This window comes from Hemitrygon akajei, chromosome 3 (genome assembly GCF_048418815.1).
Source record: "Hemitrygon akajei chromosome 3, sHemAka1.3, whole genome shotgun sequence".
Lineage (NCBI taxonomy): Eukaryota > Metazoa > Chordata > Chondrichthyes > Myliobatiformes > Dasyatidae > Hemitrygon > Hemitrygon akajei.
Genome location: NC_133126.1, coordinates 170,579,964 through 170,593,853, shown reverse-complemented (window position 1 = coordinate 170,593,853; position 13,890 = coordinate 170,579,964). Strand labels below are relative to the sequence as shown.

At 36.4% G+C, this 13,890-nt stretch overlaps 1 protein-coding gene across 1 annotated transcript in view; it reads right to left on the bottom strand.

Annotated features, from left to right (window-relative positions):
* LOC140724598 (uncharacterized) overlaps positions 1-13,890 on the bottom strand; it is a 234,717-nt gene that overhangs the window by 159,478 nt on the left and 61,349 nt on the right. The window contains exons 23-29 of the mRNA XM_073039023.1: positions 11,899-12,018; positions 11,580-11,702; positions 9,357-9,485; positions 8,521-8,634; positions 7,317-7,427; positions 6,887-7,000; positions 2,293-2,406 (exon numbers count right to left, since the gene is read on the bottom strand). Coding sequence (XP_072895124.1) covers positions 2,293-2,406; positions 6,887-7,000; positions 7,317-7,427; positions 8,521-8,634; positions 9,357-9,485; positions 11,580-11,702; positions 11,899-12,018 — 825 coding nt within the window. The remainder of the gene's footprint in view (positions 1-2,292; positions 2,407-6,886; positions 7,001-7,316; positions 7,428-8,520; positions 8,635-9,356; positions 9,486-11,579; positions 11,703-11,898; positions 12,019-13,890) is intronic.

The following is a 13,890-nucleotide window of genomic DNA, read 5'->3' as shown; positions in this document are numbered from 1 at the left end:
GCGGGAAATTCAGAGTAACACACACAAAATGAGCTCAGTAGGTCAGGCAGCATCTATGGAGAGGAATAAACAATAGATGTTTTTGGCCAAGATCTTCTGTCAGGACTGGAACGGAAGCGTGAAGAAGCCAGAGTAAGAAGGTGGGGGGAGGGGATTGAGTACAAGCTGGAAAGCAATAGGTGAATCCAGGTGAGAAAGTAGATAGGTGTATGGGGAAAGGAGCATGAATTGAGAAGTTGGGAGGTGATAGGTGAAAAAGATAAAGGTTCTGAAGAAGAAGGAATCTGATAGGAGAGGAGAGTGAACCATGGAAGAAGGAGCTGGAGAAGGGGTACAAGAGGGAGGTGATAGGCAGGTGAAGAGAAAAACTGTAAGAGGGGAGCCAGACTGGGAATGGGAGAAGAGAGTAGGGGGACGGGAGTGAAACTGTTCAAAGTTAGAGCGATCAATGTTCATGCTATAACAGAAGTTTGAGAAATCACATCCATTCCCAAAAAGGATGGATAAAGGATGTTAATTTACTGATTTCAGAGCAATATCAAAACAGTCAAACATGTTCACATTTATGGTAGGCTGCTTTTAGAAGAGAAATGTAATAACTACTTTCCATCATATCAGAGATTCAGAGCTCTTCATACTGTACATGATTGTTTTTGACAAGAAAATGTACCCAACAGATGCATGAAAGAGAAATACATGAAGTTTTCACTCCCTACAGAATACAGCTATAGAGAATGAAACTCACACACTAGTCCACCAAGTCCACGTCAACGGTCAAGTGTCCATCTCTACTAATGCCATTTCCCAACATGCAACCCATGGCCTTTACTACGCTCATCTGAAACCCAAACCAAGCCGTCAGGAAATACACTTCTGATTTCAGTCACCCTCTGATTGAAAATAAAGTCTTCTTGATGTTCCCTTGAAATTTCCTACTTCTACCTTCTACCCATGCCTTTTGCTCATAAACTTCAAGGAGAAAGGTTTCTCCCTATCTACATTACCAAATTCTCATAATTTTGTTCATCTGAATTAGAAACCTTCAGCCTACTCCTCTGAGAATTGAATATTGTAACATTTCTAACTGGGCTCTGCCTTCAGCTCAATGCTGCAATCAGACTTGGAAACGTACATTCAAAACTTAGATTCTCGAACTTGGATTACATTTTCTCTAATATGATGATTGCAATGGATATTGAAGACACAATCCTATTTCTCCTCACCTCCACTTCAGATATGTCAAATTAACACTAAACCTTACAATCTGGATGAGGAGGCCAAGGGTGAATTATCCACCTGTCTCCAACGGGAATACAAACCTTCTCTGCAGATCCCTCCCATTGTGTCAGAATCAACCCTCTGAATCCTGAATGTAAGTAAATTTAAGCCTTTCTGAAGTCTGAGATCCCAGATCTCAGTCCAAGATCCGTGATCTATTAATTTAAATTAATAAATGCTGGGGAGAGAATTTACTTTTTTCTCTAAATAGAGTGGCTTTAGGTGATGATGAAAATATTTTAAACATTGACCACTTTGTCCTCTGTACAGTTTTGATCACACTTTGAAGTGCTGATTGGCTGAGGCTAAGTTACCTGCCAATTAAACTTTCATTGAGGCACCAATAGCAACCCCTGTTATATTAATGACCTAATCTATTGCATGAACATGAAGTTTTCAGTATAGCACTTACACCAGTGAAGTAAAATCCCTAACATTTTAGGCCAATGTATTAGAAATCCAATTATTTAGTCCTACAGTAATTTTGATTTGTAAGTTATTTTATGTTTAATACTGATTAGGAGGAGTAATTATAGTTTAGTGATATGCAAAAAGAGTTGTATATCGTCTGACAGACCCCCTGCTTCACAGTGCCAGAGATGTGGGTTCAATCCTAACCTTGGGTACAGGCCGTGTCAAGCATGCATGCCTTCCCTGTGACCACATGGGCTTTCTTCAACATCGTATTGACATGCAGGTTGGTAGATTAAATGGCCACTATAAACTACTCCTAGTGTGCACGTGTGTGGTTGAGTCAAGGGATTGGTGATGAGAATGTGGAAGAATAAGAATGGGATTAATGCAGGGGATTAGAGTAATTGAGTGTTTGGAGGTTGGTGCAGAAACTCCTGTTTCCAGGCTGTTAAATCTTTCTTGTCCAATGATGCCATGTTTTACAATAAAAAACAATGTACTTATTAAAATTAGCATTTCTAATATTGTTGCCTGCATGAATTTATGTTTAAGTAATTGTAAATAAAATGTTAATAAAGTAAAATATTTCTTCTACTATACCTGTACTGCAATCTCGACCTTCCCAATTTCTAGGGCAGATGCATGTATAGTTGTTAATGTGATTCACGCAGAAGCCAGTATTTTGGCATGGCTTGCTAGCACAGTTGTTAATTACTGTTTTGAAACAAAAACAAAGTATTAAATAGACAATGTCAGTATAGAAAAGGATTTGCTACAATTATCAAGACAAGTACATTTTTTCAGAAATAGGATTATTGGCACATGAAAGTTTGAAGTATTCTCTTAACTGTCCTTTTAATTTCTATTGAACCATGTTTACATTTATTCTATACCTTCCAATACCATTACCTTGCTCTATTATCTGCTCTATTAGTGCTTATGTAAGGTTTTATATTAACTAATTAATTGACACTTGTTAGCTGACCTGCTGCGAACTTTCAGTATTTTATGTTTTAATTTTAGATTGTCATTATACTAATATAGATTGTAGGCCTGTTCTTTAGGAGTTTGTGAAGATTGAGCATCACAACTAAAACTTTGACAAACTTCTACAGATGTGTGGTGGAGAGTATATTGACTGCTGCATCACAAACTGGTATGCAAACACTAATGTCTTTCAACAGAAAATCCTACAAAAAGTAGTGGATATGGCCCAGTCCATCACTAGTAAAGCCCTCCTCATCACTGAGCACATCTACACAGAGCACTGTCATAGGTAAGTATCATCCAACATCAGGACCCCCACCACCCAGGTCATGCTCTCTTCTCCCTGCTGCCATCAGGAAGAAGGTACAGGAGCCTCAGTTCTCACACCAGCAGGTTCAGAAACAGTTGTTACCCCTCAAACATCAGGCTCTTGGACCAAATCAGATAACTTCATTCAACTTCACCTGTTCCATCACTGAAATGTTCCCACAACTATGGACTCACTTTCAAGGACTCTTTATCTCATGTTCTCGATATATATGTTTTTATATATATTATTATTATTTCTACATTTTTGTATTTGCACTGCTTGTTGTTCTTTGCACACTGGTTCAATGCCCAAGTTGGTGTGGTCTTTCATTGATTCTATTATTGTTATTATTCTTTTATAGATTTATTGAGTATGTCAGTGAGAAATGAATCTCAGGGTTATATATGTACTTCAATAATAAATTTACTTTGAACTTGAAACTATCCACTGTATTTTAATTTTATGTGAGGAAAATTTTGATTTAATCAGATCTGTTCCAGTCCTTGTCTGAAGATCAGCATTACTTACAATAGTAATCTACAAACGAGCTTGTGGAAGACCAGCAGGCTGCTGTAGGTCTACAGACATCTTCTAGTGGCAAAAAATGGAGCAGTTGCATTTGCCCTCCTTAGCAGCAACAAACAGGGCTTGGGTGGGTTCAGTGGAGCTGGGAGCACTGAGAAGATTCACTACGACAGTGAGGTAAAGAGGAGACCACTGTTCCCACATCTGTTAATGCACACTTGTCAGGAACAGAACCATATCTAGGGACTGCCTGTAATATGACCAAATGCAAGGGTCCTGTTGGCTAGACTGGAGGAACATCCAAAGCAAGGTAACATTCTGAGACCTTACATTAAAGTAACAATGAAACTATGAAAATAGAATGGAAATTTAGGAAATGGAGTTTGGAACAGAAGTCAAGATTTTCCTGAGAATCAGTGCTCTTAACTATGTATCAATCACTACTTTCTCCATAAAGTGAGCTGTGGAGGTAGAGAAGTTGAGTTAAGACCAGTAAGCAGTTCAAATTGGAAAAAAGTTGTAAGTGGTGCAATCTCAATAGAAGTGGAATGAAGAATGTTGCACATATTCTATCAAAAGTTAGGTTTAACTTTGGGTGTGCCCATTGCAATACTTTATAACTTGTAAGATTAAAATGGAGGCAAAATTGAAGGTTCTCATCTTGAGAACAAGCTCAACTAACATGATGTCCTGTAAATTCTGGTAGGCAAGGACCTGATCATGGAAGAATCTGAAGATGACCCTGGTGGGGGAATGGGTTACAGAGGGACTTGGACCAAAAGATAGAAAATTTTATAAATGTGTAGGACACAATGTGCATTATAGGAATCAATAGACAAATATGAAATGGATGGTGCAGAGGGAGAACCACATTGTATGTGGTTGGGATAATGTGGTAGGGCTGGACTCCTGATCAAACAAAACATGTCTGGTATTGAGGTCTTCAGCGGTGATTTTTCATTGAAGGAAATGTCAGCAGCAGCAGTTAAAATCTTTGTATTCTCTGATATCATTGATGGCACAATAGACAGTAGGTGCAGGAGTAGGCCTTTCGGCCCTTCAAGCCAGCACCACCATTCAATGTGATCATGTCTGATCATCCACAATCAGTACCCCGTTCCTGCCTTCTCCCCATATCCCTTGACTCCACTATCCAGCATCCAGGGAATTGGCCTTCACTGCCTTCTGAGGCAGAGCATTCCACAGATCCACAACTCCCTGGGTGAAATAGAGATTCTCTGGCACTGCAGATCTTAAGCCACCTCCAGCAGAACAGAGACTCAATGCTGCAAAGAATCTAATTCTCAATTTAGTTTGTGTCAGATGCAGAACGTGACAAAAAGATTGGTATGTTTCATGCAGTAACAGTGATTTCAGCTACGTATGCTAGCAGCAACTACATTTGCATTTATATAACTGTTAATTTCAGCTTTGCTCCAAACTTTGAATAAAATGGTGTAAAAATGCTCAGTTGATTTTATTTAGTATTAAATAGAAGACAGTAGATTACCACCACCCTCTTATGTAAACGATAAAATAAAGCTTCACCCTGCTTTACCCAAATTAAAGCACTGTATATGTTAGTATCTAAATCAAAACAGTGACCTCGCAGCATATTTTTGTTCTGGGAAATGATAAGCCTTAATAGACACTCAGTGGCCACTTCATTAGATACCTCCTGCATCTAATAAAGAGGCCACAGAGTGGATATTAAGCCTCTTGTACCTAATAAGATGGCTGCTAAGTGAACATTTACAGTCTTCCACTGTTGTAAGCCATCCACTTCAAGGATTGAAACATGGTGCATTCAGAGATGCTCTTCTACACACCACTGTTGTAACATGTGGTTATCTCAGTTACTGTTGCCTTCCTGTCAGCGTGAAACAGCCTGGTCATTCTTCTCTGACCTCTCTCATTAAGAAGGCATTTTCACCCACAGAAATGCCACTCACTAGATATCTTTCGTTTTTCACTCCATCCTCTGTAAACTCTAGACACTATTTTGCATGAAAGTCCCAGGAGATCATTATTTTCTGAGATACTCCCATCATGCTGCCTAGCATCAACAATTATTCCAAGGTCACTTAAATTACATTTCTTACTCATTCTGATGCTAGGTCTGAACAACTAAACCACTTGAGCATATCTGCCTGCTTTAATGCATGAAATTGCTTCTATACGATTGACAGATTAGGTAGTTGCATTGCATTAACAACCCAGGTGTGCAAGAGTGCCTAATAAAGTGGCCACTGAGAGTAGATTCAAATAAGTACAAGAACAATGTTAGAAATACTCAATAGATCAGGTACCTTTCATGAAAATAGAAAAGGAATTAATCGTTAATGTTTGAGTGGAATATTTTCTGAATTTTCTGTTTATATTTCTGATTTTCAGCATATGTGGTATATTATTTGCTTATAAATGAAGGTAACAACCTGCCTATTCTGGAGTTCAATAAAGCATTGCACAATTAGTTAGTTGATAGCAATGAGGATGAAATTCTGGGTGGAAAACAGTACAGGAATATGTTGCTGATAATAAAAAATATAGGAAATATCTGAATTAACTGGTAGTTTAAGTCCAATTTATTGAGCAAAAGCATAATATTTATTTGCTCCTTTCAAATATTAAACAGATCTGTACAGGTCACTACAAGTATGTTTATATTCCATCATATTTTGAAGTGGTTTCACAAGAGGATTATGAAAAGCTTGGTAAGTGAATGCCAGATGCCAATGCTCATTGTGGCTCCCCTTCACAGAGCGACCATTGCATTAGATACTAAACTTTACTGCAGATTAAGCATGACGCATAACACTCAGGATGGTCCTAAAAGGAGACCATCCTGAAGGAGCCTTTTATATCAGTGACCACAACAAAATTCATAAGAGTTTTGATGCCTTGGAATCCTGAGCAATGCTCTATGTTACGATGGAGATGTAATGTAAAGATCTTTACTCCTCATGTATGTGAAGGATGTAAGAAACAAAGTCAATTCAATTCAATACAGCATCCAGGTATCGTACCTGTGTCCTTGCCATTACCCAATGCAGAGAATGGCCTTGAGTACATACTGCACCAAATAATTAGAATGTATACAAGAATAATGGAAATAAGATTTGGTATATAATGACTTGAGTCAAATGAAAAAATTTAGATGATTCAGGCGATGTTGCTGTTGGTGTTGAATATATTAAGCAAAATGCAAGAAAGGAAATAAAACAGTGCACAGGTCAAATAGATATTACAGGCCAAATTAGGAATAAGTTTTTTATTAAACTATTAATCAAATTTATGAGTATTATCTTTTGCTCAGGAGCAGACAACGAACTATTTGTTTAGCTAATTTTGCTTAAAATTAACAAAACCCACCTTTTTGACAAAATTGGCCAGTATATCCAGGTCTACAGGTGCAGTAGAAGTTATTTATGAGATCCATACATGTGGCTCCGTTCTTACATGGTTGGCTATGGCATTCATCAATATCTGGAAAGTGAAGACAAAAATTTAAAATATTTGGAACTCTTCGTTTGAACATAAAACGTAAAAAACCTGAATAAAACAACAGATACATAAAATGTGTGACTCTAAATTACTCAGATCTCTGCATTAATTTAATTTTATACATGCATCAGATACAGATAATTTTACTTAACGATAGTTCATCATTTTTAAGTATTTAGCAGATAAGGTTTGAAAATTGATTATGAATATAATGCGAGAATGCTCAGTACTATAGTTTTCTCAGAGACTTTAATAAATGTAACAGGTACGGATCATAACTTAAGAATGTAGTGCCTACCGGTTTCACAAAACTGTCCTGTAAAGCCTCTATAACACCGGCATTTGTAACTTCCTGGTATATTTAAACATGTTCCATTCATACATGGATTTGATAAACATTCATTTATGTCTGGAAAATAACAATCAGAATTAGTATCCATTTAGTGAATTCACTACTATTCAAAGATCTGCATATAATTTAAAATGGAATAAAAATCACGGGATATTGCATAGATTGTAAATAGAAAGAAACTTTTTAAATGTGAACATCATTTTATGTCTGAAATTAAGACTGATATAAAAACACCATTGAAATTCCTCTTAATATTTCATATTGTTTGAATGGGTATTTATTTTTTTACATTGTCTGTAAGCAAAATATAAAATTGACAGGCTACCATTTTCTGGCTTTGGATATTCTTATGTGAGAAATGAAGAAATCAGCATAAAAAGGGGATGATTTAGGGAGAAAGTAGTAGAACAAATTAATAACATTTTGGCAAAATGTCAGCAATTACATTTAATAGTGGAAATAGTCTTTAATTTTGGAAGTCATCCACATTCTTTAAATGAAACTAACCCATAAAATAACTATTAACCCATAAAACAATTATTAATTATATTTCACTGGCTGAATATTGACTGTAAGTCTGATAGGGAAGCTATCATCTTACATTAAGTTATACTGTGATTCCTTGTACAGATAAGTACATGGTGGATCACAGTTCCAAAGACTCAGGTTCAATCCTTGAATGCTCCTAGTTGGAAATTACCGATTTTATCCATAATTATGTGGCTTTCTACTGGTGCTCTTATTGCCTTCTACATTCCTAAGAAATATTATAGTTTAATTAGCTAGTGTAAATAGTTCCTTTCCCAAGTAAACAGTAAAATGATCAAACACATACTTATAGGGAAATGAGAGAGAATAGTTTGCAGGTAACCAGGAGATAAACTGAATAGGAATGATGGGATTGAGTGGTTGAGTGCTTGCATAGACCAGATGGGTTGAATGGCTTCATCAACTTTAAGTGTTTATAAGTATAGTAGAATAAAAGCCCCGCCTTTTACAGTTTCAAGATTTCCCAGGACTTTTATAAGTGGAATTCATCTTTTGTTAATATTTCAAAATTATTTTTTAAATTCTTACCACCAAATTCAGGTTCTTAAGTACTGAACAATAGTCTATTTTTCTTCTTTTTATCAAATATACTTAATCTTACCTTCTGAGCATAATCGACCAGTAAAACCATTTACACAAGTGCAATTAAAGGAGCCCAGTGTGTTTGTGCAGTGACCTTTCCTATTGCATGGATTGGATAAGCATTCGTCGATATCTAGAAGAAATATCTCAAATTACATCAGTGTGATGAAAGATGTTAACATTGAATGTACAAGCTGTTTATCTTCAGATTATTTTCCTTCTTCCTTATTACATAAGCATCAGAAATCTTCAGCACCCAGTCTAGTGTGAAGCCCACTTGACCATTCAAGTGTGCTGCTTGACAGTATGTGCACTTTACTTGACCCCTGAAGGAAGCTTTGCCCACTTGCTAAATGAAATCATTGTAATTCTTCAAACAGTTCAGTTAAAGTTAGACTGTACATTTTGTGCAATGCTTAATCAACTTAAATACCACACCAGATTACACAGGGCGTTGTGTTAGTTCAAGGGTTCCTAACCTGGATTCCATGGACCCCTCAGCGAGTGGTAGGGATCCATGGCATTAAAATGGTTGGGAATCCCTGTGTTAATGGGTGAAAGGATACGGAGTGGAGGTTTAGCTTGATTAGCCTATGTTTTTCTTTGACTTTTCTTTCAAACACAAACTTGAGACGAAGGTGGGAAGCAAATATTTGGGGAAGTATATGATGGGAGAGGACTCCATTACCATGTCAACTAATTTTTTAACCAAACCTCAGCTTATCTTTGTTAAATGTTTACCAATAAAATCACATTATAATTCTATACATAACTCCTTCAGCACATTATTTGTAAAACCTTACCAGGTGACATTTACAATATCTTTTCAATGGATTTTATGAAGTTTATACACACCAATGCAATTCTTCTTATCCTCGTTATCCAGCTTGTAACCAGCATGACATGCACATTTATATTTTCCAGGAGTATTTTGACAAATATGTTCACAATCATTTAATTCAGGATTAGCACATTCATCAATGTCTGCACACAAAAGAAAATACATGGTCTCAGTTGCCAACTTCCATTGATTTTTAAGATGCTTGTATTCAAATATACAGAGTATATTTGTGAATAATATGCCTTTTTTATTTCATAACATACAAATTCAATATGTAATGTTTAAAACAGAGTCAGATAGCATTTTCAATGTATGGATTATATTAAATAAAAGGGTATGAGAAAACCTAAACATTCACACACAGCATTGTATACTTAAGATTGCTAGATAAAGTTATATGTACTCAGGTATTAATTCAACTGTTCCTGATCCACCATGTATGAATTTTATTATTTCATCATTCTAAATTTTGAAGTTACATTTTCTAAGACTTTTATACCTGTTTAAAATTTCTGCTGCACCTGGAACAAAGAGAAATGGAGGGCTATGTAGGAGGGAAGGTGTGGTGACATGTAGAAAGTCACCAAAGAGACACTGAAGCTGGTGGATGTAGAAATGTTTTATTCAACAAAAACGAGCAACAGGCATCATATTGAAACACTCTTGGAGGAACAGGCCTCCCGTCCCAATATTATATGACATTTTTTGTATGCTAGAGGTCAATTCTTTAGCAGGACAATTCTATAGTTACAATGTATTTACAATGCTTCCTCTGAATTACCTATAGTTTTCATACACCTCTTTCTTCACACCCACTCTCCAGACACCCATTGCTGATCTCCAATGACTCTAAGCCTCATTCATACATATGCAGGCATCTGACTCTAATTGTTCTGAGTTGCATTTTGAATCCAATCTGTAATCCACATTCAAATCGGAAGATTGGTTGCTGGTGAAATTAATATTTGCTATGTACCCTAACTCCAGAATACGCCCTAACAGAAGGGTTAGGTTGATATTCGAGTATGTTAAAAGGTTGGTCCAATATTGTGGGTTGAAGGGCTAGTATTATGCTGTAATGTTCTATGTTCTAATTCTTCCAGTATGTCCAAAATTTATTGTACTTCCTATTTGTTCGTTCATTACGTGGACCATCATGGACATCCCATGGCCCTGATTGTTCTTGGCAAATTTTTCCACAGAAGTGGTTTGCCATTGCCTTTTTCTGGGCAATGTCATTACAATTTAAAGTAAAATTGGATAGGTATATGGACAGGAAAGGAATGGAGGGTTGTGGGCTGAGTGCAGGTCGATGGGACTAGGTGAGAGTAAGCATTTCGCATGGACTAGAAGGGCCGAGATGGCCTGTTTCAGTGCTGTAATTGTTATATGGTTTATAAGACATGTGACAGCAGCTCTTTTCAATACTCTTCAGAAACTGCCTGGCGTCAATGGTCACGTAACCAGGACTTGTGCATCAGCTGCTTATACCACCATCCACCAGCTGCTCCCATGGCTTGAATGACCCTGATCTAGGGACTAAGCAGGTGCTACACCTTGCCCAAGGATGACCCTCAGGCTAGCGGAGGGAAGAAACTCCTTTGGTAGAGACATATCTTCAGCCAACCACTTCCTATAAACTGTTTAAATAGCCAAACACAATTAATAAGTGTTAATTTAGATTTTATAATAGATTGGGATTTTGTCTTAGATACCAAGCTTGAGATGAAGGTTAAATTACCAGGTCATGAAATGTAAATAAGGTGATTCTGGAATATTTTGACAATTACTCTCTAAAGCAAGCTATGATCAATATAAAGTGGAGAAAGCTGGAAGGGAATGCATTATTCTTCAAATTTATTTTTCAATTTGTTTTCAAAATCCTTAATTGCATTTCATAAATTACCTAAAATCATATGAAGTTGGAGTGTGATGAGACAACATGGCCTCTCAGCCTGGTTCAGTTGTTTATTGGTTTATTGTTTATGGTCACTTTTAGAATCGGAATCAGGTTTATCACTCTCACTGATAGACTGCAGATCATAAAATATGTTGTGAAGCTTGGATTTACTGCAGGTATCTTTCTTGCTAGTTTTCACTAACTTTTGACTTCTCTATGTGAATCTTGTGAAAATTCATTGAAGCAGTCTGCACAGTTTTCTAAAATAGAGAATTCCAAAGTTTCACAACTGTATAAGTTTCTTCTACTATGCATTTAATGCAAAGTTGAGACTCACCACTGCAATTTTTTTTGTCTCCTTGATTTAACAGATAACCAGGCCTGCATGAACATTCATAACTACCAAGAGTGTTTTTGCATATTTGTCCACATTTGTTTGATGTTTCACATTCATTGATATCTGCAAAAACAGATGGAAAAAGGAATACTAGCTGAGATCAGCTGAACAATATGGAACAAATTGGCAGCCTTAAATCAAAATCAGAGGCTGTTAAATAATTCACAAAGCAGACGTCACAAGTATATTGTTAATCAAACTTGCCAAGTAAAAGAATTTATCATCTTTAAATGTAAGATTAATTTGAATAATGTCACACCTCCGCAGACAGTCATTAATTCAGTGATTTCAAATCCTTGTTTACACTGGCATGCAGGCTCATTGACGTATTCAAAGAAACATTCTGCATTTGTGCAGCTTAGGTCACAAGTTCTGACAGCTGTATAACAAAAAGAGATAAACTGATTAAAGAGTTTCACATCTGTGGGGCAAACAATAGCAAGGCATTTCATTCAATCATACTGAAACACGCTCACAGTTATATGCATTCTACAAAGCAGGAATAAAATACACAAAATATATTACATTTAAATTGTTATGTAAAAAGGAAATATAAAGACTGGAACATAAGCATGTGATTAGACAGACATTCAATAGAGCCAAAAGCAAATTAAAATCTGAGATAATATTAATTTCTTAAGGGAATCAGAGACCATGTTTGGATAATTAAATTATCTGGATCAGAGATTCTATTTATCAGTTGTACTTATCATTTATATAGCTATTGAAACAACTCAAATTAGTCCATATTTGAATTTTTAGACAATAAGACGTAAGAGCAGAGTTAGGCCATTCAGCCCATCAAGTCTATAATCAGAAAATCATGAGGCATGAGTTAAGTGGAACCTTGGCTGTTTGAATAAAAAATTATCTCATCCTTAATAATGGACTTCAAAATATTCCCAACCACTGAAGTCAGGCTAACTGGCCTACAATTTCTTTTCTCCAGCCTTCCTTAATTCTTAAAGAGTGGAGTAACATGAGTAATTTTCTAGTCCTCCAGATCCATTCCAGAATCTAGTTATTCTTCCAAGATCATTACTAATGTCTCTAAAATCAATGGGTTAAAGAACTTTATGATTTATTCAGCAACGGCAAACATGAACACCCTTTCAGAGTAAGTCTTACTTAGCTACAGTTCAAAGTGCAGTCATGAATAGTTGAAAGAGCCCTCAGTATTGACACCACAGGAATTGTTTCTTCAAGAACAAATTTTAGTATGAGGACATTGATCCACATCTGAAGGGATGGTCCAGATACAATGTATTACTATTTATTCCAGGAAATTAATGGAAGATGTATGTTTAAAATTTGCACTATACATTTAGTGGACATTTTATTGAGTACATCTGTACACCTGCTTGTTAAAGCAAATATGTAATCAGCAATCATGTAGCAGCAACTCAATACATAGGAACATGCAGATATGGTCAAGAGGTTCACTTGTTGTTCAGATCAAACATCAGAATGAGGACATAATGTGATTTAAGTGACTTTGGAGTGCCAGACTGGGTGGTTTGAGTATCTCAGAAACTGCTGAATTCCTGGGATTGCCACACACAACAGTCTCTGGAGTTTACAGAGTATGGTGTGAAAAACAAAAAACATACAGTGAGCAACAGTTCAGTGTGTGAAAATGCTTTGTTAATACAAGAGGTCAGAGGAGAATGGCAGGACTGGTTCGAGCTGACAGTAACTCAAATAACAGCATGTTTCAACAGTGGTGTGCAGAAGAGCATCTCTGAATGCACAGTATGTCAAACATTGAAATGGATGGGCTACAGCAGCAGAAGACTACATCAGGTTCCATTTTATAAAGTGATCAGAGTCTATACACAATGGTGCGCTGGTACAAGTTACTCTCAACATGGGTTTAAATTTGCAAGACTGTAACGTTTTGAAGACAGAATTTAAAATCACCAAGAGAGTTTGCACTAAGAATTAGTCTGTAATTATAGTTGTTAAAACTGAAAGTAGTTAAAACTGTGGAGCAGCAAGGTATTGCCAAGAGCAGCTGCTGGAATTCTCTGCAAATACCAGTTGTTGCTGGTATTATCATCTGCAAATTCCAGGCTGATATAGTGTGAATAAGACCTTGGTAGATATCTGCTTTATAATTAACTGAAGAGCAACAAAAACAGGTGAATTGGATGATTTTATGCCAACCACTGAGAGGAAAACAATTCTTATAGATCCAGTCTTTCAATAACAGGTGTAAGACCTCATGAAATCCTTGCTATTAGGCCAGTTG